This window comes from Zonotrichia albicollis, chromosome 12 (assembly GCF_047830755.1).
Source record: "Zonotrichia albicollis isolate bZonAlb1 chromosome 12, bZonAlb1.hap1, whole genome shotgun sequence".
Lineage (NCBI taxonomy): Eukaryota > Metazoa > Chordata > Aves > Passeriformes > Passerellidae > Zonotrichia > Zonotrichia albicollis.
This window is the reverse complement of record NC_133830.1, coordinates 3,975,001-4,001,950: the sequence shown is the minus strand read 5'-3', so window position 1 is coordinate 4,001,950 and position 26,950 is coordinate 3,975,001. Positions and strand designations below refer to the sequence as shown.

Below are 26,950 nucleotides of genomic sequence, written 5' to 3'. Positions count from 1 at the left end.
ATTTCTCATTTAAGCAGAGGCCAGAAGAATTCTCCCAGAGACTGCTGAGACTGGACTGGGAGGATCTGAGTGCTCCAAATGCTTTCTTATCCATGAGAAAAAACTATGTTCCATCTTGTTTCTAATTTCTGCTGCAAGATGCTGGGCCCCACTACTTCTAACAAGTTCCATTCTCCTTCCCTGTGCCTGTCTGACCTTTCTCCTTCAGTGAATCACTTAATTATGTGGAAACAGAAATACAAAACGGTGATGGTATAAGAACACAAATGCTCCAGCTTCATCCGTGAGAGAGCAGCCAAATCCTCCCAGAGTTGTGGGTCTGCTGCTGATTCAGGATGCCAGAAGGTACTAGGGAAGATCCACCCTCTGCCCACACAGTCCCTGGGAACAGCTAGGGACCTTACCCTACTTCTGCACGTATCTCACTGATTACTGGAAAAAGTAGGAAAAAAGCAAGAATGTCAGACAGTCAGTGGTCTTACAACATTTCACTGGTGTTGCAGTTCTTTCCTGGCAGACGTTTTTCAGTATCGGTGATAATAACAAGGAAAATTTAAGGAAAACTCAATTTGAGCACGCCAAAAGCAACCACATTCTTTTAGCTTGTGATCACTCTAGCTCAAATAGACAAGATTTTTCCTCCCCCCTCCCTTCCTGCACTTAATTTCCAGGTAGAGTTTGTTAAAGCCTGAAATCCCACCTGAACTTTGGAAAGTCTTAAAAAAAAAAAAAAAAAGAAGGGAAAAAAAGAAGAAAAAAGACCCATACACAAATATTTGGCTAAGTGACCCATAGCAAATTGCGTAATGCCAGTTAAAAGTTGTGTTTTCTAAGTATCAGCCCCAGAGGTTTTATCTGAAATAAAATCCTGATTACTTCAGATTCTGGAGGCAAACTGTGACCTTGCTCTGCATCTCCAAATTTGAAACATTTGTGTTGTGCCCCTTGATAACGATGCCTCTTGCTAGAAAGGAACTAAATCCTTTCAAAAAACTTGCTTATTCTATTTCATAAGGTAAAAAGGCCCCCAAATGTGCATATAAGAATTAGTTCAGCCTTGAAGCTTGATCAAAAGAGGTCACCTAGACTTGGAACTGCAGTGCTCTACCAAGCAAAAATGACCCATCTCCAGGCATGCAGCTGCATGCCCAGTGATGTTTCTGTCTGTAACCATCCCAGTCCTCAATCCTTGGTCATTAAATGAGAACCAGTATTAGGTCAGCACACAGAACACAAGGAATTATATCCATTTCTTGCATCCTTCTCTTTGGTTTGCCTGGGAACACGCTCTGAGAGCTGGGGGCAAAGGGGAGAACTGCACTGATGAGTTTTACAACACATTGTCAGAGAGATTAAATAGCCCAACTCTCCTCAACCTTCACTTTATCAGCCCTACTTTCAGTAGCCTGGAAAAAAAAAAAAGAAGAAAAAAACCAAAACAAAACAAAAAGCAAACAAAAACCCATAAAAGAAAAAGAAGAAATATGATTCAAAATAAATTGAAAAGCCCAACTTGTAATAAACCTGGCACTTGCCCCAGGCTTCAGGGATGTCTGAGACTATACACTCCACAGACACAATCTGTAGCTTTTATAGGGGAAAAAGAGATATATTTGCACTATTTAAAACAGGTTGCAAATATAGTTTATGTTTTGAAAATGTAGGGAGCACGGCTAACAAAATACAGAATGCAGCAACAAAACAAGCAACACTATCCTACAAAACTGTCATTATATAATGTCACTGTTTACGCTAAGCCTCCAGAAGATACCTTCTGTTATTTTTTTTTAATTAATGGGGTGCTATGCAGTTAAATAAACTCATGAAGAGCATTCACAACTTCTGCATTTTTACTTCATATCTCAATCTTTATTTACAACATCACTGTTATAAATTACAACAGTACTGTTAACATTCTTCTCACTTGCTGGGATACCCAGTGGAGCTCCCCTGAACATAATGCAGGAAACCATGGCATTTGATTCTGTTCTTATTTAAACATTTTTAAGTCAGAAAAAACTCCACTGAAATCAGGGGCTATGCTACTGAAAACAGCTGCAATTCCACTGCTGCTCCTCAGGCACTGCCAAACAATCTCCCTGCATGCAGCGTGTCTCCAAATAAAGTTAAATTAGTTCTAAAATATCAGCAATCCATGCAACTCCTTATTAGTGTGAAATTACTTAAGCCTTAATTCAGTAAGGTACTTAAGCACATTCCTAATTTTACAGGCATGAGACGTACCAGTGACCTTAATCAGACTAGTCATGCACTTACATTTAGGCACATGCTTAAGCATCTTGCAACGTTAAAAGCCACAATGAGGAGCAGTTCTATGTGAATTAAAGGCTGCTTTACACCTCCATAGGCACACTACCATTTTAAGTTTGAGATATATATATGTATATATATATATATATATATATATATATATATATATATATATATTTGCTACAAATAAGTGGTTGCACCACTCATAAAACAACTCTTAAAGTATGAAGATCACTGGAGGAGAAACAGTCTTTAATAATCTGAATAACATCAATCAGTTGAAACAGACTTTTAATTCATATCTGATGCTTGCTGGAAGCCTTTTGCAGTGTATACACGTGCTGGCTAACAGCTTTAAAGCATTCCTTTGCAGACTTTCCCTAAACAGCACTCCTGACTGTGGAACTTTACTGCTTATGAGTAAGCATAAGCAAATATAAGGGGAGAGGGCACACCTACGAAAACAGCTGGGAACAAACACACCACTGCTGAATTTTCACAGAGATGCAAGGCTAAAAATCAACCCAGCAAACATATTTCAGAAGCTCCATCCCTTCAAAGAGCCCACAGAAACCCAAACGATTACTGCCTGATCCTAATTTACCAGGTGAAGTAAAAGCAGCTATTGTAAAACAATAAATAAATACAGAAATAGACATGGGCAGCCTACAGAGGACTTCTGGATTTGGATGTGCACATAACCCAGGTGATCACATGTCTGATGACCCAGCTTGTGCATGTCCATGCTCGTACCTGCACGCACAACAGCAGAGCTCTGGGTGCCAATGTCAAGGTGCTCTGAGGACTCAGGTTTATGCAGTTATTTATCAAAGACCTCAGAAGCAAAATAAAACAAAGCCAAGACAAAGAGAAAACAATAATCTCAGCAAGTGCAACTAAGCAGTAGTTTCCCCTTACCCTTCAACAGTTAAAGAAAATTTAGGGCTTGTTGGTGTCAATAAGTAGTTATAACAAAGGCATTAGCAATAGTGAGGATAGAGAATGCTGCATGAATGTTCTCAGCATGGTTCATTGACAACTGATCTAAAAATTGAATTATTAAGGAAAAAAATCATTGATTCTAAAACCCAGGCAAGGTAGCCAGCCTATGTTAAAACTTATTTAATTTTTCCAGAGCTGCTTCATTCCCAAGCTCTCAGAGCCACAGCTTTTCCATTGAAAAGCAAAAGACATTTTACGCACAATTTTCCCTCTACTAGAAAGAGGTATATTGTGCCCTTCAGTGAACATAAAATTGATATTATCGTCTCTTAGTTTATATCTCACTACTTAACCTTCAGATTAAAAGTTATTAGATTTGAATGACTAAAAAGACATCATGTCACCTTCCGTTCAATGCTGGGAGATGGCAGAACTTGGGGGAAAAGTCAGAATGATAAAAACCACAAAGTTACTGGGAACATAAAGTTGTTTTTCACAATCTCTGATGAAACAACAGAAGCTCTACAAATGCAGTCATCTTTTCACCATGTTGTAATCTTCAATTATGAGGGTACTACAATACAAAATCAGGCACAATCCAATAGCCTGCATGGAGTTTAATCTATACTTTCAAATGGCTCCTTCAATAGCAACAGCAGTTTAATAATTAGGCTTTATGTCTCTTTGGACAAAATGACTCAACACGGACGCTCCCTTCTAAGTCTAACAAACAATTTTGGTCTAACCCAGTTATGTCAATATGAAACAAAGACTTTATCTTGGATCTAATTTAGCAGTTTTGCTCTACAGAGATAAGTCCACATCATGATCAATGGGACTGTAAAACTCCTGATGTGGTCTGTAACCTCTCCTCACAGAGATATATATTTTCAAAATAACATGAAACTCACCAATTCAAAAAAAAAAAAAAGAGCATTTCTTTCATTTACACTGCAATATACTCAGATTTCTTTCTAGTCAAATTTTCTTTTTGATCTGCCCAATTAAAACAGCCTCTCAACAATACACCAAATCCCCTATTTCTTGTACATTTTCCTTGTCTTTGAACATGAACAAAATCTGAAGAACCCATATATTCCCTCTGGAGTTTGATTCCCTCAATCTAACACTTCACGTCTCAACATTTCATGAAACAACCTCTGGCAAAGGGCCCAACTCTGGCACCTTCACACAGACACCACAAACAGCCCAACTGCAGGCACTGTTTTGGGCACAGACCAGAATCTAGTCCGAATTTCTTTTGTCTATCAGGCCTTCTTTTATATATGAACAAAACTGTATTATTCACTTGCAGATATTTACTGGAATAAAAGCACAAAACAGGATATAACAGGAAAACCCCCTTCTTTCCTTACTTGGTGGACACATGGCAAAAATAGTATTTATCTAAATTCTTCAGAAAGCTTGAAGTGACACTTCATAATTACAGTATAGTACAGCTGAAAGACGAAGTGAAGAAAAGAAACTTCCCCATAATTCTTTACATAAACCTCCTCCTTCTTTCTCCGCATACCAGTTGCGTTTGTATTTCCATTCCAGTTTGTCATAAACACGGCCACCTTGTAACCCTTTTTATCAAGCAATCTATGCACTACCTAAAAGTACACTACACTCCATCAGACAAGCTATAGGTTTACATTATCCAAACATTCCGATTCTGCCTGCTCAGCGCAGCTTGTCAATAAATGCAAGCAATTGCAAAACAGCAGTGTGTGTTTTTTTCCTTAAGAGAACACTGATAGGAGCCTGCCAGTTCTGCAAAATAAACCCTTTGCAATCTCTGCAGCTAATCTGTCAACAAATTACTATTAAAGTCATACCTCCTCAAAGTTCAAAAGCTTTCTGGATTAGACAAAGATACTGAGTTTTATACTCGTGGGGCAGTACTTGAAGTTACGGTATCAAAGTGGATCCGGCTATTGATGTGGAGAGGTTTGTATTTCTGCCACCATGCAACACAGCACTTGGTGTCTTGCTGCTATGCATCAGGATTCAACTTTGTAATCATTCCCTTTGTTCAATTCATGGTCTTGTTTCACTGCTAATAACGTGAAGAACGCTTTAATGAATAGTCCTGAGGATAAAAATAAAATGCAATAAATAATATTTATTTTATAAGCTTTAAAAAAAAAAAAAAAAAAAAGAGCTGTCTAGGACTGAGGCATCAAGCCTTCTATTTGAGGAGATGTCAGAAACCACTGAAGCAACTACAGCTGTGATCATGAACATTAAAAGGCAGTTTGTCCCTATGAGTCTTTATTTATTACTGCTTGGTAGGCAGGAGTCACCCCATCATTACACCCCTTCTGCCCAAGCTTCCCTCGCCCAGCCTGATCTTCCTTCAGCTTGTGGGTCACTCCAACACCCATTCTGCACCTCCCAAATGTTTTTCATGATGCCTCAGAGCCTACAGATGTTGCCAGACTCTGCCTGGTACTCTGTTCCCAGGTTTTCTGTTCTGTCACTTGGTGCTGCCTCCGTGGGCACTCTGGGACAGAACTCCTGAGCCCCACTAGCTGACCCCACACCAAATCCCTGCTTCATCTCTTTAGGAAGTACAATGATCCAGGTAACCTTCAAGCCTGTCCCAGACTCTATAAGCAGGTCACCAAACCCCTGCCTATTCCCCACATCCTGACAATCATTGCCATGAGATGCTGACCTCTGGCACCTGTGGAGCCAGCAGCAGTGGGAATGCCACCTCTGCCACCCCCAGCAAGGGCCAAAATACTGAAAAAAGTTCCCTTCTCTTATACTCTGGTTCTGAGGGTGACATGTATATGCATTTCCACTTTTACCCAACTCTTCCACAGACATACCATCCCTGAAGAGTCACTTGTATTGCTTTGCCTTTCTTACTTCACCAACATAAACATCAGTTGGAATTACTTGGCTTTATTATGAATAGCAGAACTCATCCCCACATTTGCTACTCCCAGCTTAACAGTACATTTTATGAGATTGCTAATGCTAAAATAATTGAGCATCACATCACCCTCTGTCTCCTTGCATGACAGAATCACCCTAACACGACATGGGAAGCATAAAACTTGTCCTACAAGTCTTCCCTGTACTCACAGCAAGAGTGATCACACCATACATTCCTCCTGCAAACATATGAACAGCTGTGGTGCTCCATATTTTTCCATGGTAAAATGTTTACAAGTCTGCAAACCCATTAAAACTTCCTAAAAAACCCCTCAAGTATTTCTGTTTTCCTCTCTCATACTAACAAAGCTATTAGTCCTAATAAATTCATAAATGTCACCAAAAATGTGACCCTGAATTCAGCACAGATGCTTTCACAAGCCATTGTACATGCAGGTTTCACTGTTCTGCCACGCTCATCACAGGAAAACACAACTAACCACAGCAGCAAAGCTCAAACTACCCACCACTGATTTTTTTTTTTTTTTCAGACAAAACAAGTGCCAGGTGGCAAAATGAAAAGATTTGAATGAAATGCTCTTAAGAAATAGCTGTTTAATTCAGAACTCATTCATTTGTATTGAAGGAGTGTTTTGTAGAACGCATTCTGTTAAGTGACCTGAGAGCATATGTTGTATACGGGGAAACATCTAAACATTATGCTCCATGTTGTATGTGTATCTGTAAATGCTTGCATTAGCTGTCTGAAAACAACGGGGTTTTTCTTCTTTTCAGCATTTAAAAATGTTTTCCAAACACCAAGGTTGATATTTTTATGCTAGCTCTGATTACCCTCTTATTGTTATCAGGACTGGATTTGTTGGTCCTTTTTTTATTTAATAACTGTTTTAAACTTTGCAATCAACTTGCTTTATAAAAGATAAACTCCATGGAGAAGTTAGTCATCAAAAACAATTAACAGCAGAATTCAAACACAGAACATAAAGGTCTTTGAAGAACTTGGAGAAAAGCAAGATCCCCAGCCACATTCTCTGTACTGGCAGTGGATAAATAAACTCCAAGCTAAAGTCAGAGCTGTGTGAAAGCAATCCTGAGCCTGGCAATCCCATCCCCAGCCCTGAGCACTCGGGTCTGTGCTGGGCACTGTTTGGGGAGGGCTGGGAATGAATGGGTGCCACTCCTTAACTGACCAAATGGGTGGCTGAATGACACCAGCCATTGCATGTGAGGTGAAAACACTATCTGAGACATGCTGAGCTCTTGGGATAGCTACAAGCCTTGGGATGGCTCTGGAGAAGCCCCGGCACAGGGTCAGTTCATGGTGGAAGAGCAGAGGTCTGAGCCATTCTGGTCCACTGTGTGCACGTCTGCATGATCCCCCCTCCCTGTTTCTCTCTGCACAAAGCCTCACTGGAAAATTCCATAGTGCTCCTATGGAAAACACAGCGTAATTAACTCATTTTGATACTAAGCCTTTTTTAAGATGAGACCTTTGTGTTGAACATATTTTACTCCTCTTCTACTGTCCTATATTAATCAAAGCTGTAACCCCTGTTGTCTTTGCACTACGAATCAGAATGTGCCCCTGGCAAAGAATGAGGGAAAAGTCAACAGGAATTAAGTTTCAGTGCAACTGTTTACTCAACTGTGGCCTGCAGTTATTGAAATTTTATCCATGGTTTTGTGTGACTACTGCAGTAATGAATTCAGCATGGCTGTGATTTTCTCACTGATGGTATTCTCACTTCAAGTAAAAACCTGTAGGACGAAATGATTGAAACTACCAAAGTCTGTGCATTTAGTATCATCCATTTTTCTGACTTGTTTAATTATGGCAGCTTTCTGTCTTAGGCTGGCAAATGGGGTGCCCTGCTCCTCCTCAAGCCTTCACTTTGCTTTGTTTTTGAGCACAGGTTTTTTTCTTCTCCACAACAACCTGCTAAAAAGATCACTGTACACTTAGGGGAGTCTTAACCAGCTGCCAATCGCTTATTTAAAAGGTTTTAAGAATCCTTATTGCATTAGAGAAAGTGAGGGTTAGGCATGAGTGTATTCACCATGGCTCTGCTGCAGCCTTTGTTCCCAAACACATTAATGATACATGCCCAGCACTTTGGTGTAAAATTTCCTCAGAGGGCCTCAGAATTTTATCAGGGAAAAGAAAAAGCCAAACCGTATTATGCGGATAATTTACACTGGTGAATTTGGTCACTTCCCAGAATATACACTAATTAAAATACCAAGGCAAAACACACTACTTGGTTCTGATTCTTTGGAGTTGAGGAACACTGACATAAATGTATTTATTTATTTATTCTGACATTTTGCGCAGCAGATACCTCTGCAGCCTTCCTCACTAATAGAAAACATTCTGTTGATAGAGGTTGCTAGGTTATATTAAAATTTGTTGCAAAAACAAAACTTAACGTTAGCGTATTTTCCACCCAGTGACATATTTTGGAAACCAGTTATTTGTATACAGCAGTTCACCCAATCGCTGCCACCAGACTCAACACATTCAGGCAACGGAAGCAAGCCCTGATCTTTGGGTGTTTCCAGGGGATGATTACAAAAAGAAGCCCCGGAAGAGAAGTCCAAGGTTTCCCTTTACACTAACGACTGACTGCAATCCCCTACGGGCAAAAACGCGCAGAATGTCACAGGCGAGTCCCAAAAGCATCCTCTGCCTGGCAAGTACAAAGGGCTTGGGAGTGGGGGGGTTAAATGCTTCATGCTTTTCCTGTAGGTAGGAAACTTGTAATGCATCTTACAGTACCTGCTGTTGCTGGAGATGTGCTAAATCTGCAGCCCCAATTTCAACGGAAGGTGTCTCGCCGTTTGATCTCACTTCCCGCAGGCTGCACTCTAGTAAATGGTTGCCACCGCTCGCTCCATTCTGAATGGCTGAACCGTTACTTTTTGTCTCAGTCCCAGATTCTTGCATCATGACTCAAAAACCTGAAATAATTTAGGGGAGGGGAGGGGGAAAAAAAAAAAAAAAGCAGCTGTTAAAACAGTTGCTGTATATAAGGAGACATGCCCTGTTTTAAATCCTGCCAAAACTGTAAACATATGTCATTTTCCTTCATACGATTTATCTTTCATTAATGGTTCATGCTACTAGTTTATGTTTATTTATCCGTTGGTACAGCTATAATTTTAGTAAGTTAGTTCTCTTCTAAATATAGTATTATTTGCTCAACATCTTTTTTCCCTTAGAGAAAAAAAAATATTTTTGAACGAACACACAGAATCCATAATTAAATTTCTCTAGTTACATCTGGATGCTTTCCTTTGAAACGGATGAGTCATTCTTGGCAACATATGATGGACAATATCAAAAATGTGATATATGCTGTGTAGGGGCATGGAGGTGAAGTAGAGCATTCACTATTTTGGTTTTCACTCATACCATGATAGTGCCAAATTAGCACCTTTTATTACTCTAAAGCAATTTAGGCTTAATCTGGGATGTGCTGAACCATCATCACTTCTCATTTCAGGAGAACTGCTACAAATGCTCACAGAATTACTCTTGTTGGCCAAGTTTTTGGCTACGGATTTGGATGCTGTTATGGCATTACAGTGAGGAGCCTCCTGTGTTCTTTGGCTGAACATCATCTCAGCAGCCACAGCTCCCTCCAGCCAGCCCTCTCTACTGACTCTTGGTGTCAGCCTGTCCCTGGGTGCTTCACACTCTGAGCTCACCAAGAGTATCAGTGGGTCACAGGCCTTCAATGAGGATGAGGATGAGGATGAGTCCCCACCTCCTCACCCCAGCACCCCTGGGATTTACACACCCTCAGGAGCAAACATCAGCATTGGTGCACAAGACTCCCCACACAAAGCACATATGCCAGTTTTCAGCTGCAAAGCTCTAACTCAGAGATATTATGATGACTTGTTTTAGAAGTATTTCCACCTGCTAAGCTTCAGCTTCCAGGATTTAAATACCATTAACCTGTCTGGCTTCCACCAGCCCATCCCTCCTCCACCCCCACCCAGGGGAGATGGGGTATGGAAAGCCAAGCTGTGTGTCCCAAGCATGCTGCCAGCCCCACACTAACCGCATGGACATGGGAGCCAAATGCCCCAGTGCAGGCTACTTCACCTCTGAAAGAAGATGTTTTATCTTCAAGGAAGAACCCGTTTGAATTCAGTAAACCAAGCACATGGATGGTAGCAGGACAGATTCAAACATTCTGATTGCATTTAAATAAATTTCAGCTGGCCTATGGAAACTTCTTTCAATCTGTTTTGTTAAATCTTCAAATTATGCCAGGGGACAAAAGGGCTTGGAGACTCATTGTAAAGTTCTGTCAACTCCTCTGTAAAAGCTCCAGAGATCTAAACAAACCTACAGCTTTCCCAACACCACTAGGAAATGCTTTTGGATTTTAACATGATCCTGCTCTGATACACACCAAGTATGGTGTGTTTTTCATTTTCAGCACTGTAAGGAAAGCCCATAAGCATGATAAGGTCTAAATAAGTGTTTACATCTCTCAGGCAAGGCTGGATTACACACCAGGCAGTGCCTGCATGGCACAGGTTGCTTTGGAAGAAGACACAGGAGTGAGAATCTACAGACAGCTCTCAAGTCACTCAAGGATATACCAGGCAATTTTTATATGCTAAAAAAGGATTTTATATACTGCTAAAAAAGGATTTACCTCTTTTACCCCATGACAAATCAAAAAGCAAAAACTGATGTAATTTTTTTCTGCTTCCACCCAAATTTGGAGTCAGGTCTCAGCTGGAGAAAATGGAGCACTACATTAGTTTACCCCAGAAGCAGATGAAGACAACAATGACCACCAGGAAAAATTGGGTTAGAGGGTTGAACTCATGCCTATGACTGTTTTGGAGCATGACAGTAATTGTGGGTGGCATGTCCCCACATCATAGACTGAAGCTGATGGAGGAAGGACACACTCAAGAATTGGTGGAAGGTGCGTCCAGCAGCCACTGTGGTGGAAAGAGACGCTAAAACCCATGTGCCAGAACAGCAAAGAAATACATCTCATTTTCCAGAACTTCTGATACAACAAATGGGAAGTGAGAACCTGGATAAATAAGCAGTAGGGTCAGAGGAAGCACCAAGCAAAGCTCTGACAGCAGCAATAAGAATGTGCACCACTGAGGAGCAGATCCATCACTGCCTGATCACGATTTGTTGGCTTGCCCTTCTGAGCGAAATATCTCCGGGACACAGAAAATAATTCACAACCAAACTGGTCAAGAAATTATTTATTGCCTCTAGGACTGCAAAATGGTCCTGGAAAGAAAAAAACAGTAGAAATTGCAACAATTTTTCTAACCTATAGGACTAAGAAAAAGATGGATTATTTATTGTATTTGGTTAGAAAAAGATCATAGTTCTTGAGAACCTTTTCCATGACAAATTTCATGCTCTGTTTTACCTTTTGAAGAACCCCAGCCAGTTACCAGCTCAGCTGCACAGGGGCCACGGCCCCTCCACTGGTTGAGACCACCCTACAGATCCCAACAGAACTGGCAGCAGCTACCAAAGAAATTAAGCTGGAAAGAGAGTTTGCTAAGGCACCATGTTTAAACTTTCAAAAAATTATTTTAAAACCATAAGTGAACATCTTTAGGCATTTTTTTTTAACCTCACCAATTTACAAGCAGTCAACTTCTATATACCTTCAACTAGATGCCTGTACAAAACAAAAGCACTTTGTTAAAATACCTCCGATAGAAAACTGGTATTTCAAGGGGAAAAAAAGATAAAACTGTTTATTTCATCACTGAAGTCAAATGTGAGTTGACATGAATAATCACAGTTTGGTTTGATCATTAAGTGTCATGTCATGAAAAATCAACCTGTGAGAGCTTTCTGCAAGAATGATTATTATTTGTCTTTTTGAGCATACCTAAATGAGCTGAGGTGATCGCACACCGAGGATGGCTGAGATAATTGTCTCTTCCCAGCACAGAGAAGATGAACTTACAGGAGCCTATTACTGAAGTTTGTCATTCAAAATTGTGTAAGAAAAATGCAAAGCAAGGTTGACTTTATGCAACATAATTAGGTTCTGTGGGAACTGAACTGAAACTCCAGGTGAAGTATCAGAAACCATGATCCTGGCTTGAATACGACCAACACAGTGCTGGAGAAGCTGTTATGCATAATGATTTATTATAAGAAATAATAATACTCTGCAACTACTTCCATGACAGGCAGGAAACCTGGTTCTGACTTAAGAAATTTAATGGCAGAAGAGCCTATGTCTATCTCATGTGTTCTAGAAAGCAGAATGATTCTCTTATCAATTCTGCAAAGAAAAATGCATTTTTAGCGCTTAAAATATGTGAGTTATTACCAGTGTAAGTATTTTTATTTTTTCTATATATAGAAAAATTCTATGACATTTCATGTTATGAGGGATACAGAATGACTCTGAATTATTAAAGGTGACACAAGATCTTTTTCCCCTATGAAGGGACCAAAGGCAGGCTGCAGTACCAACAACAGCTTGTGAAACTTTATCCTGAAATCAAGGAGCACATAATAAAAGAACTGTTCTGACTTAATGTAGGCTTGGTTTAAACATTTCAGAAGAGTGATCAGTTTCTTCAGATTCCCATTTTAACCTGCACAGAACTTTTTCTAGCTTTGATGCACAGTCAAACATAAAGTCAAAGCCCTACAGCTGGGTCCATCTCTTTGGTGAATATGTTCTGTTCAAGGTAATGGAGCAAAATTTCAGCGAAGCAAAATCTAAAGAAGGCACTCTGTCAACAGGAGGACAACAGGTAATCATCTTCCAAATTACCTGGAGAAAAGCAGGGGACAGCAAATTTTTTAAGGACATGATCAAAATTGAGAAAACACAGGTCAGATGTGAACTATGCCTGAATCAAAATAATCTTTCCGATGACTCTAGTGTCAATGTTTTGAGGTAAAAAAAAAAGAACCTAAAGGAATCTTAATTCTGAAAAAGTTCTTTGCTAATGCATAAAAAATGCGTCCATAAAGTCCATAACAGCGCCAAGAGCAGATGCTGCTGATACACATCTCAGCTCCACTGGCCTATTAAGATGAACAAGGTTAAGCATGGAGATTAGTAGGCAGGAGGTGGGCGCTGAAGTGTGCCACTGCTGCAATTCTGCTACCAGTATAGTTTCTGAAGACTAAGCAGCATTGTTTAATGTCAGCATGAGGGAGGATTTACTGACTGAAGCACCTGTCAGAATAAGGACCCACTCCAGGTCTGAAAGACTAAGGGACTGATATTCAGATGTCTCTAGATGCTTCACCATACACGGAGGCATCTGGTGAGGCATTTTTAAGATTCCTCAATAAGTACCAATCTATATCTTTAAGCATATCATCACCTTAAAAAAAAAAATCCCTGGGGTCTTCTGGACTTAAAATCCCTGTTTAAATAATCTTCCAGACTTAATATGGACTACAGATTCACAATGTAGCCCATGTGTTTCAGAGTTTCTTCAAGGTCCATGATTATATTTCAGATGTTAGTACTTGGAGGTGTTTACAAATACATATGCACATAAAGATCATTAGGCATTTCTATCCCCTGGGACCAGTGCTACAGCAAAAATATTGTCATAATACCACCCTCCTTTTCCACACTTCTGAAAGATTTTAAGCTAACAAAAAGTTCAGTCTTTATTTTAGGGCAGTTAATTAAGGTTGACCAAGTCAGGCAGAAGTAAATTAACTTGCCTGATCAATTATTTATATGAAGCAGAATAAATGCCCTTAAAGAACTTGGCCCAGCCATGAAAGGACATGTAAATTAAACACAACACAGATTTATAAAATGTATTTCTACTTTTATAGGCAGAAGAGTCAATGCTAAAATCAGTTTTAAGTGAGTGATCAAATCACACGATCTAGCCCGAAATTCTCCAGCAGGCATTCTATCCATACGTGCATGGTTTATAAATAAAAGTTCTACCTAGCAGTCACAAGCAGCTCCCCAAAACCAGCTCAGGAATAATTTTAGAGCATTTATCCATGTAATTATTAAAAACAAAACAAAACAAAACAAAAAACCCCAAACGCGGTCTGGAAGAATTCCACGACGACGTAACGCCGCAAAGACAGGATTTTACCTCTTGAAAACGAAACGCGCTCCGGAGTGCGACCAGCAAGGGAACACAGAGAGCAGGAGCAAAGCTGCTGCCTCTCCACAGCACAGGGACAAACACCCTGCAGCACCAGCCTGGCACTGCTGGGATCTGAATGAGGACCCAACAGCTTTCCCAGGAGACCCCTGCCCCACTCACAGGTGGTCTCTTTTAGTCCTGGTACCTTTGGAGCAAGCGCCCTGCCAGGGAATGCGCCTCAGGCTCCACATCCCACCACCAGTAGTGAATTTTTCCAGGAACATGTTTTGATGTCCCCCAGCTGATGCCAGAACACCCATCTCCTCCAGCTGACACCCTGTGCCTAGGCTGGCGAGGCAGCCAGCAGCACCATCCCGCCATCCATGAGTTCAGTGAAAGAAAAAGGATTCACTAGTGGAAATTAAAAGCCTTGTGTAAGGTAAAGCTTGATGTGCCGTGGGGGAAGGCGTACAGATGTTCAGCTGCTCATTTACTAAATTACACCATGTCACAATTAACTGTGAATCAGCCAGCTTCACATGAGCAGCTCAAGGGCTGCCACCATGCTAAGTGCAGAAATAACGCCGGGGAGGGAAGTCCAAACTAGCCAGGTGGACCAGATGACTTCTCTTTGCCTGTGTTTGTGGTTAGCACGACTATTAGAGAGAGCTATCCCAACATATGGCATGATTTAACTAAATCAGATCATGCTGAACTCACCAGCCTTTCTCAACTTACAAACCCCTCCGCTCTCGTCATTGCAGATGGGTGAACACCCGTCATGCTTTTAGAGTTTTCAGTAGCCGTCATTTATCCTGCTGACAGGGTGTATTTTAGGTATAATTATGTACTAACTAACTATAGATCAACTGTCAGTACATTAGGGTACTTTTTGGATAAAACTTCATGCTTACCCCTTCGAAGGCCACTCGCCTACACACTACTGGTGGTTGCTGAATTGTGCAGGAGTAGGAGAAAGGAGAAGGGGATTCAAAGTGCAATTAAGGATCATCTTTAGGAATCAACCAAAATAGTAGCAAACAGAGCAAATCAGGCTTCGCTGTCCTAAAAAGTGATGCTGAGTCACGTCTGACAGCAGGGTTTGGAGGAGGAGAGGCAAACCTGGAGCAAGGCAAGGGAAGGAACGCGCACGGGATGTGTGGAAAGAGGAAACAAAGAGACGGCGACGAGGTGAAATCCTTTGATATTTCCTCAGCTTAAAGAGGTAATTCAATGCATTAAAATGGATCCTTGAAATTTCAAAGGATGAAACTCGCACAACAAAGATTGTCGAGAGTGCTATTTTCTAGGATTAGAACAAAAACGTATTGGGATTTGCTATATGATCTTACATCGCCGAGCAAGACTGTACACTTGCTGTTATGCAAGCACCATCTTCCAATAGAGAATTTTCATAATTATAACAGAAAGGCGTAAATTTTCTAATGCATGGCAGTTCAAAAAGTAATCAAGAGAATGAGCCTGAGGGCTATTTTAATGTATGCAAAGCTAGTGACCCACAGTAAATGGGAGGTAGGCTTCAATGAATGCAAAGTAATGCACACATACTAAAGACCTGGTCTGATGAGGGACGGCTAAAATTAACACCCAATTAATTTCCGAATTGACAAACAAATGAAAGCCATAAATCTACTTTCTCATTAATTTTCTTGTGGTATAATTTAAAGCAGTAATATGAGGGCAAAAACTGAGCATTATCCATCATAAATATCAAAAAAGATAGCACTGTAACACCATAAATTATGCATATTACCTGTTGTTAAAAATGATTAATGTATTATCAACTTTATCGTGCACTGTATATGTCTAGACATATCTAAAATCTGAAATTTCATTTAGTGCTTAGGAAATAAAGGGTCCAGAAGAAATGGGATTACCCTCAGCACATCCTTGGCTCTGCCTCCTGATGCTCTCACCTCGGCTGGACTCATCCCAAGCCTTGGGCCAGTGGAACTTGAGCACATGGCAGAGGTGATGTGCTGGCCACCCCAGGAAGGGAAACAACTCACACAGCTCCTGGAGCATCCCTGCGGGCATGGCCCTGGCACCTGGTTTATACAGGGCGGCTCACCTCCCTGCCCTGCTGACGCTGGGGGAGAGCTACTTAGTGATGCAGAGCCATAGAAAGGAGACAAAAGTAAAAGCAAGGAGCAGGAAAACATGAAGCTATATCTAAATTAGCGAATGAAAAGCCCAGGCTTTCAAAAAGTGGTGAAGTACAACAAACACCATTGCCAACAGAAGAACACAGGTTGCCCAACCTCCTCCTTGTCGACCACGATGGTCACCAACCTGGCTTTTTGCCAGGTCTTTATGTCCTTTATGTCCTCCTGCCACCCTCAAATCTCCTGAATGGCAGCTCCTGTCTAGAAGCAGACTGCCACAATTTTAAACTTATTTGACTATATGCAATGGCATGACCTCTTTCACTGTTGGGTGTGTGGCCCACACTGCCTGGATCCCTTCTTTCCAGCAGCAGTGCATTATCAGGGCCACAGCACCTGAAATCCTCTAGAGGCAGCTCAGGCTGACTGATGCTCTGCAGGAGCTGAAATTTCAGACTGCTGTGGTGAGCAGAAGGGAAAGGGAATCAGGAGCCTAATCCCACTTGTGCCACACTGACTTTTTGTGAAACCATGGTCAAAGAAGTTGTCAGAGAACCAGTCAGAGCAGTTACCCCTCAGGAAGTCTCATCTGCTGAGGGTGTTGCTGACCACAATCAGTAAGAACAGAGATGGAGCAAATCCAAGAAGAATGAATTGAAACAGACATTCAGAAGTTTGCCATTTGCTCTATTCAAAAGAGCTGGAGCTGGTCCCCATGAAAAACCAGGGCACTAAAACATACCAAGCTGTGAAGGTCTCACAAAAGGTCTCACTCCCTTCCATGAGGTAACACCCAAAGCATTAAACAGACAATGAACAATCCAACTTCCTCAAATTAGATTTTTGCATTCTCCCTTCATTTCACACATGCACACAGAAGTTACTCCCAGTCTCACCTTGGATAAATACACCCCTTTTGCAAAGCCAGCTCCATCTCAATCTATGCCTCTCAGCTTGACAGCTATTAAATCCATATTCAGCATGAAGCTCATGCCATAGATGCATAAAAGCTCTAGAGCTGGGCCACTTCCAAGTGACTGGCAAATATGATGTAATCATTTACATACCATCATCGACAGAGTGAGGTTCCTTCCTCTCTCTTGGGGAGAGCTGTCTTTCAGCTGTGAGCTTGACAGAAATCATCCTTACCATCACCAGGATCAGTTTATTTGGAAGAAAAGGAATGGCGAGTGGCCAAAAAAAACCCCAAGGCAAACCAGAAGCCATAGTTCACTGCACCAGGCGAATCCATGACTGCTACCACATGGACAGGAGCACTGTGGCACCAGAGTGACTCCTCCAGAAGGAAGGTGAGGTGCAGAGTGCCCTGGGTGCTGTCCCCGTGGTCGGTGTCCCCGGGGAGGTACCCACCTGCTCATCCCAGCCCAGGCATCACAGCACTGTGGGGCTCCCTGCTGCTCCGTGCACAACAGGAACAGAAACTGCAGGGCTGCTCTCACAGCCAGCACTTATTTGTTTGCATGCACGCTGCTCTGAGCTTGCATCACAAACTCTTGCAGTCTGCCTCACAGAAAAACAGGTGACTGTTCAACCAAATAAAAGACCAAAGTTGCATTTAGTAAATACAGTCAGTTTGTGCCAGACAGCAGCAGCACTGCTCCAACAAGATAACATGAAACCTCGTACCAAGTGCTGGCTGTAGATGAATTAGACTCCCACCCTCCATGCACATCTCCATTAAAGCATATCTAAACTCTCTAGCAGCCTCCAGAAGTCAAAAACCACCTCAAAGCCAGGTGCAACTCTAACAATTCTGCACAATGGCATTTTCACTTTGTTCAAGGTAGCAAAGGTTTGATTCATGGCAGTAACACGAGTCAATTAATGACCAGCTTGTCCACTTACACACTTCAGGTACCTCCAGCTCCCCTCCAGCCCTGACACTGCTCCAGCAGCCCAAACAAGCAGTATGTTTGGATCACTGATGCAAACTAGGGAATACAGGGGATATATTTTTAAGTATATTTTTTGCTTTCTTTTCCAAGAGATGAAGAGGACATTTATTTCATTTTATGCTTTCTATGAATGTGTATCCAAGGTATCTTAATAAATGAATTCACATATAAAGAAACAGAAAACTCCTTCACATTTTAACAAATTAATTCAGATATACAGGAATAGGCAACACATTCAGACAAAAAGAGTTAATGTTTCTTTCTCAAGGTCACTCAGAGAGGGTTTACTCCCTTTGTGTGAAAAGCCCTAGCCATTTACTGTTACTGCTAACAGGTCCTGCCTGGCATTTGAAATCCAAGCCCCACTCAGAAACAATAACAAACAGTAATTTTGAAAAACAAAGATGGTGTGAGCAAGTTTTTCTTGCTCATTTTCAAAACAACCCAAAAGCAACAACTACCAGGATGGTTCTCTCTAATTAGGACTCCCAGAAACCAAAGAACAAACAGGCAGCACAGAGAAATTAGCAGATGCAAACGCACTTTTCCAGTTATAAAAAGAAGAAAAGCAGCTCCGTCATCTCACACACAGGAGGAGGAGCAACAAAGCACATTTTTAAATTTGGTATTTTCTCTCCATTCAAACAGCTCTGCTTCTAAAACAGATTTTCCTCAGATCTCCTCAGAAGTAAAGCTGAAAGCTTTGCCTTTTCCAAACCCATCGAGGGCACATGCATCAATTAAAATCCGATATGAGAGAAGAGAGAAACCAAAAAGCCCCCGACCAAATGCTGACATAGAACACAAGGCCGTAGTTTTGGGGTGATTACCTGGTTCATAGCCCTACACCTTTATCCTAGACATTCTACCTCCTTGTTTGCTCCATGCAGGATTTTCTAGCCATCAGCCGTCTACCGCTGTGCTAGTCGTCTTGCTGGAGTGCTCTCTCCCTTCTGAAAAAAGCAAACAACTGGATAGATATCATTACACTAAGGAAATCTCTTGGAAAAACCAAACAACTTGCTAATCTTTCTAGCCCCTTCACCCAAGTTAAAGATAAGCAAAGCAAACCAAAGTGAGTTTCAGCCACATTCCAGGGACAAGCTCCCCTTTTTCTCCTTTATCAAAATCCCAGCATTTAAAGGTTTTTTTCCAGACCTTGCAGGATAAACTGCTGCTCACACCCGCAAACAAAGCAATATTTGTTTAATAACTGATTGCTGCCATGGGTACAGTAAACAAGGGGCCCAGCATTTGTGTTTATGAACAAACACATCATCTTGCAAGAGCAATTTAACATTAACCAGGTGGAATAATCAACAGATTTCATAGGTGACACTCGGGGCAGGACTAATGTAAACAGAGTAGGGAGGAGAAAGGGGCCACTCTTAGGGAATCAAGGTTGAGGCAAATGCATTACAGAGTAAACAGCTGGGAAGAACTCAAGACAAACAAATAGTCATTCTTCTGACATTTCGAGAAGCAGAAAGGTTGTACGTTACATGCATCAGCTGCTGACCACCATGAAATCAAACCAGTTGGGGACCAGGCCGTCTTGTTTACACAGTGCCATGTTTGCTTATAAACAACAATTTGCTGTTACCAACCTCGCATTACTCATTGCATAAACGAGCACATCAAGTGAAATCCTGTTAACTCTTCTGTGGATTGAGGGTTTTTTCCTCCCCTTCAACAACAACAAACAAAAAAGCCTTTGCAGTCTTGCTGTGCAACCTCGAGACAACAGGCAGCAGGGGAAAATACAGAGCTGTGCATCTGTTCTGATAAAGGGGAAAGAAAGGAGCTGAAAACACTTGAAAGTGTTTCACAAAACAAGATTTACCGGCCAAACCACTGATGTGAAAGATCCATTTGCATTAGAAAAAAAAAAACAAAAACAAAAACAATTGAAAACCCAGAAAAACAACTGCAAAAGGTGGGGTACAAAATTTTCATTTCACTCCTAGAACAAACAAGCAAAACAACAGCTTTTGACACAGCCCAACCAGCCCAGCATGACCATGGACACGAGTCATTCACACACACACCCATGGCCATGCCAGGGGTGTGCAGCAGCAATGAAGCCACGGTTCAGCTCTCTTCTCCCTCCTTTCTCTTTCCCACCGTCAGCCCCCTTGATCACCATTCTCTGATCTTTGTAGATCTCCCTAGCTCCTCTTTTTTAACCCAGAAGCCCCCTGGATGTCTTTCAGCAACCAAAACCTCAACTGCCCCCAACTGCTCCCCATCCAACATCCCTCTCTTGGCCCCGAGGCTCTGGGACTTCAGTCCTCAAGGTGCTCAGGACACCCAAATCCCCTGGGTCTGCCACCTTCCAGAAAGCCTTTTCTTCCCCATCTCTCATCCCTGTAATACTCATGAAATTTCCTATGGCAGCGTTCCTCCAGGGAGGTTTCTCTAACTTGTCTATCCTGAACACGGATTTCGGGAAAGATCTGAAGTACAGGGAGAGAAGATGGATGGTCCTAATGGTAGAGGTTAATCCAGGGCTCCGGGTTACATTCCTGCCCTGACACAATCCCTGCATGGGACCTCCATGGGTCTCTTCACCCCTCTCCTATGTACAAGAAGCCCTTTAGGATGTTGCACTAGTCAGGTGGGGTTAGTGGATGTAGTTGTGGGCTATACCATGGGTCCTTTTTCCTCCCAGCTGCACCACTGTCCCTCCCTGGTTCACCCCTACCTTCTGATGAGCACCAGCATCACCGCCAAGCACTGAGGAAAATCATCCCAGTCTCAAATCTATGAAGCATCCAAGGTCACAGCTGGCCCTGGCACTAATCTCCCCTCCCTTGCCATTTCATGTGCAAACAGCATGATGGCCAGAAGCCTCCCCCCTCATCATTTTTTTACAAGTTTTAGAATATTTGTTACTTTTTTTCACAGCACAATCCTGGACATCCACAGCTGGCCAAGAACCTTGGTTTTCTTTTTCAGAAAATGTTTAGCCTTTTGTTGTAGTAAAAAAAAGAAAAAAAAAGAAAAAAAAAGGTTCAAAACCATGAAATCAGTACAACCTACTAATAAGACAGGTATTTAAATAAAACCCAAATGCAGTATTGTTCAGGCAACTGCCTATTTTTTAATACATCAGGTTGACAGCATAATAGCAGGCAGGATGAAAGGTGCGACTCGAGGACGGGGTTGGCGTCCGCACACCAGGAAAACAGAAGTGCTGCCCCATTTCCTGTGCTGCAGCAGAGTATTTCTGATGTCTGGGGCTGCCGGGGACTTAACTCTGAATTAATGATTACACACAATACCCTCCTTTCTCCCCTCCCTGCAGGACAGCGAGGGCCAGCCTCTCCGAATGACTGTGGGCAGGCAGGCACGGGTCACGGGGGATTTAGATATTTCACAGCAGCTTCAAAAATTTAGACACTGCAACCTGAAGGCTTCTGAAAACATCAAGCTTCACATAAAAGTCCTGATATTTCCCTACTTGAGACAACTGCTCTCACCTCAGCCGCGCTGCCTGCTCCACGCTCCTTTTCCAGCACGTAAAATCACAGTTTATTCAGTACAAAGTAACTACACTATGATAAAAACTATAAGCATATCATTCAAATGCTTTATTGGTCAAATAGATGGATGCTTTTATTAGTCCAACCTTTTTTGTAATGGAGTGCCACTGATGACCCAGTGTTAGCCTCATTCCCTGCTATTAATCACACTTCTAAGAGCTCATTTTGCTTTAAAATCTTAAGAAATTGCTATAATTTAAAGACATGGTGTCTACATAATGGGAAATGCTTCACAGATTGTATCATTCCATATAACACAGAATTTTTATGGCAATGCTGACCACGATACCAAGGTATTACAAAACTCAAATATAATATTTTTTATATAGAAAATCTAAATGTAAACTTCCTTTTGCATTTGTGGTTTGCCACATCCATAATGTTTTAATCACAGCCTTTTGGGAGTTGCAGTTTTCAACTGCATGTGGCTTACATAGATTAACACTACAAAAACACTCCCTGAACAAATATAAACAGAACAAAACAAAATTAAATTAAAATTAAATAAAATACAAGGATGGACCATGAGAGAAAGACTGTTCAAGCTAAACTTTTACAATTTTCACACAAGGTATTTTATCCTTTTGTTGACGATATTATCTCCTTCCTTTTTTGCACAGGGAAAACATACGATGTTTACTGTGAAAAACTTTTACAACAAAGTGGAAGCATCTTACGAATTTACCCACACAGAGAATTAAATTAATATAATGATGGTCCTAACCCATATTATTAAAATGTACTTTGCAAAATGTTTTGACAATGTTGACTGCTGCAGGAGGGAAAACACATTTAAGACAATTTCAGCCAAATGCACAAGCAGAAGCCTTTCATTTTTCAAATGCAAAGTAAAAAGCATCTTTAAACATCTTCTCATGAAAGAAAATGCAGTGCAATTATGTTATATGGCACACACAAAAGCATGTTCTTTTCCTCAGTTCTCTAACAAGATATTAGTACCTCCTGGCCTTAGGAATATTATGTGTAAATCACATCATATTCATAGTGTCTGAATTAATTATAATAGGAGCTGGAGAGAAATGTTAACTTTCCAGGTTGTTGCTAAGGATTAGCCCTTGTTTACAATTCTGTATTTATAGAACAAGAAAAATTTGTCAAATGAAGGGCAAAGAGGAAAGCAAGAACACAAATTTAGCTTTGATTTCAAAACAAATCAGATCTTGCAACCATTCCCTGAGAAGAAAACTACAGTTTTTAATGTGGAGATGCAAATGAGTCTCAGAATATAAAAATGTTTTATAATTCTGTGCATTCAACACTACTAGATGTTATTTAAAGAATTTATGTTAGCATTTCTCATCCTCGCACAGCAAGTCCAAGATGCTGCAAACAGCATCTATTTAAAATGGATTGTGTTGCTGTGGGGCCCAGGGCAGCTCAGGAGGCTGATGCAGAGGGGAGCAGGGCATTTGGCCCCCTGGCACCAGACTGGGACTCATGGACTGCTCCAAAGGGGTTAACAAGGCAGTGGGCAGGAGGAACAAGCCCCCTTGCCTTGAACAAGCAGAACCCTGGCATCAAGGAGATGTGCAGATCCATCCCGAGGGAAAGTCATGACTCTCAAAACCACTGCAAAGGACATGATGGTCTTCCCAAATGCAGAGAATCTGTGAGATGAACAAACACTTCAAGAGGAAAGGCACTCAGGAACCCAAGAAAGGTCCTTCATGCTAAACATGGTATTTCTGCTGAGCCCTGCGAGGCTGGATGGCTGAAGGCTCAAAGTCTGTGGGATGGGGTCCCGGTGAGCAGGGAGCCAAAGCTCTGCAGGGACTTGCAGGTCTCAGGCACCTTGGCAGAACTGGCCAGGGAAGTTTGTACTGCTCCCTATTCTGAGCATAAAGAAAGCACTTCGGCCTCCAGCACTTTCATTTCTTTGCACAAACAAAGGCACACCCACTACAATTAAATTGCAAAACCCTTTTCATTAGGACTCCTTGTTTTCACACACTTCCAGGCTTCCGAGACCTGCAGTCCCTCTCATGCTCCCATCAGTGTGCGCCTTGTGTGTGGAAAACTAAGCAAGGGCTCTTTAGCGGTTTCAGTCTATGGAGAAATAAATGGAAAAATGTTTTTTCCCCTTAAAGAAAGCCCTGTAACCACCAACTTCTGAGCAGAGTTGCAAAAACACTGGGCATCCACAACGGAGAGCATCTAACCCCCCACAAGAATCAGGCCCATAACACAATATAAAAAAATGCACTTAGCTAAGCTTTTGTGGAAACACAGATGGACTCTCTGCCTTGCCCTGTCCAAGGGCTGTGGTTCTCAGATTACAGCAAGGACAGCACAATGCATCAGGGAAACCAAATGTGTCTGTGCACACTGGTGTGTAAGCTAACACACAAACACACGCACGCATTATCCAAGCACCCAGCACGCCAGTTCACATCAGCCAGAATAGAGTAAGCAGGACAGAAGAGGTGCCTTCATCCCCAGCTTTTTCTTGATGTTTTCTTTCCCAGGAATAGCTCCAGTCTCGGTCCAGGGCAAGGATTCCACCTATCACATTTCTGTGCAGGAGATGTGTACATGCAGCACATGTTCCTCAACAGCCACACACATGGATCCCAAGCACCCAAAAATACAGTTGGTCCTCTCCACACTGGCCCAATAGAGAAGCGGGAAAAGAAGCATGATTTTTTTTCACCTCAAAATTTCATCCTGTGCCTGAGAAAACTCCCTAAAAAAGCTCTGTCGAAACCAATTTGTTTCTAACTCCCCCAAGAAAGTGCATATGCCTACTTTTGAGTCAGGATGCAAGAAACCAAGTTCTTCATCCCCCTTCTGCATTCACCCATGGCAAAGGAGCTGTGCCCACCTCCAATCCACCATCAGCCATGGCTGGGAGAGGGAGAGGCAGCAGCACAGAGGATTTGCAGGACACCACATGAGCCTCTCCAGCTTGCCTTGGCCGGTAACACTGAACAATCCTGAGCACTCCTGTGGCTGCCCAAACCTTTCTTATGCACGATGCCAATGCAACAGAAAGCCTCCCAACAGACAGCACTGTGGCCCCATGACCTGTCCAGAACCAGCTGTTCAACCCTGGACTGAGAAGGTCCTTCACAATCTCTGCCAAGCTCCATGCTCCAGGAAATGGCCTTTCTGGTGCTGAATCCCTGGCAGCATGTGGAGGCCGTCTGCAACCAGAAATGAGTGTTTAATGTTCAAATTCTGCACTGAAGACACTGTCTGAACATCTCCAGCCGCATGCAGGTGCATGGTCCCACAGATGTGCTGGCTCCTGAACACTGTAGAGCTAAGGCATGTGGCTTCCTGCTCCAAGGGCTTGTGAAAGAGGAGGATACACTCTATTTACAGCCTATTCCAGACAAGACTATTCAATGTCAGGATGTACCATAAGAGGGTAATTTGCACCCTAAACGGGATTGTACGATACCGCAGTCACAGACCGTATGATCTCTTCCTTTGGATTAAAACTGTTTGCACAAGTCAAAGCAGAACAAGGAGAGTAACAAAACATACAGTGTATTTTGTTCCCCACTGCAGCCACATATTTCAACTGCCTCAGCCGAATTCTTAGAGTAAACACAGCTTTAAAAGAAAATAACTTGAATAAAGAGCTTCTGGAAAGTTCTGACTGATTATGCATGCAAGAATTCTGCTACTGCTTCCTCCCATCATCTGAAAAATAAACCAAACACCCAACTTCCACAACTATCTACAAAAGTGCTATTTTTCTGAAGCATGTTACAATACTATCTGAGGTCTGCAAGTTATAATGAATGCATCTTGTTTTGCAAAATACACAGAGGAGCTCAATTAAATGAACAACTGTAAAGGAAACAGAGCTGATAAAGGAATTAATGCTCTGTGTGCCAGATCATAACATAACATCTAGCATAACAAAGCCTTGTCAAACATGCAACCACTGAAGACTTTAAAAAATGAAATAACAAAGTTAAACTCCAAAATATTTCAGCACACAAAATCAGGATGTGCAAAAGCTATTTTCAATAATTGGGAGGGGAGCATGGGCAGCAACAAACGGATCTCTTCCAGCCGTTACTTCAAGACCTACTAAATACGTAAAAAGACGGATTGTTTTGTAAACGACCACCTGCTCCGCTGGCGATCCGCTCCTTTCTCATTGCCCAACCTGCGTTTTTCCAAAGACCACGCTAACCCAATTTCCCATCCGCCAAGGCATGGCTTGAAATTACTTCCCAAGTCTGAGTCTGCAGCTCGGTCTCCTTTTTCTCCTTCCCTTCCTGCTTGCCTGTGCCGCTCGGGCTGCCCACACGCTGGAAGGGAGCCGCCAGCCCCGGTGCCTGCTCCGGCTGTCGGCACACACGACACCGGTGGGAGCACAGATTAGAGCTCAGCCGGAAGGGAGACAGTCAGGCTTCTGCAAAACCTCGCACGTCGGCTTTTCTCCTTTCGCAGTTGGCGTGTGAACTTGTAACTCGGAAATTGCAAGTTCCCACCAATTTTTTTGGCAACCCGAACGTAATTTTTAGGAAAACATAGTATGCGGCTTCTGGCACGCGGAACTGCGCGCGAAGACTTTTCAGACAAAATATGCAAAGGTGATGGTCTCACAAGACTTTAAGGGCTTGCTGGATGGAACACGGTTTGGAAGACAAGAGTACAAAATTCCGACTCCCACAAGCAGTAATAGGAATCTGTGTTCAAGCAGCTCCACAGACACTTACTCACAAAACAGGCATAATATCTGCATATGGAACAGCCTCAGCAATGTGATGTACCCACGGTTCTGCACCATACAGCAAACTGGGCACCTAGAGACACCTAAAACAGTCCTTCTCCTACACTTTTGACTTAAAAGGCAAGATTACAGGCACTTTCTGGCAGCCTTGAACATCAGGATACTCGGGGGAGAGGAGGGAGTAAAATACTTTAAATTACAGAGATGCTAATCTCCCACTATTGATGCGTCCAGCTATTCGTCAAGTTGCTTCAGCAAAACATCTGGCTTGAGCCACAAGCCTTGTGAGCAGCAGGAGAAGTCCTTGTTGGGGCTGCAGCCTCTTCATGTCAACACAACAAACACCACTACTTCCGCCCCTCCCCTGGTCATGGACGGCATGAGGGTTGCATGCACCTATTTGTATGACCTGGCCACCAGCAAAGG

At 42.1% G+C, this 26,950-nt stretch overlaps 1 protein-coding gene across 18 annotated transcripts in view; it reads right to left on the bottom strand.

Annotated features, from left to right (window-relative positions):
- Nucleotides 1-26,950, bottom strand: part of FOXP1 (forkhead box P1) — a 376,283-nt gene that overhangs the window by 153,836 nt on the left and 195,497 nt on the right. For 15 of the 18 annotated variants that reach the window (XM_074550350.1, XM_074550351.1, XM_074550347.1 and 12 more), the window contains one exon: nt 8,900-9,081. In XM_074550350.1, the coding sequence (XP_074406451.1) occupies nt 8,900-9,070 (171 nt within the window). In that variant the 5' untranslated portion in view covers nt 9,071-9,081. Of the gene's footprint in view, nt 1-8,899; nt 9,082-17,416; nt 17,697-17,720; nt 18,359-19,095; nt 19,219-26,950 lie in introns of those variants that run through there. The other 3 variants (XM_074550352.1, XM_074550357.1, XM_074550359.1) reach the window with 3 other exon arrangements.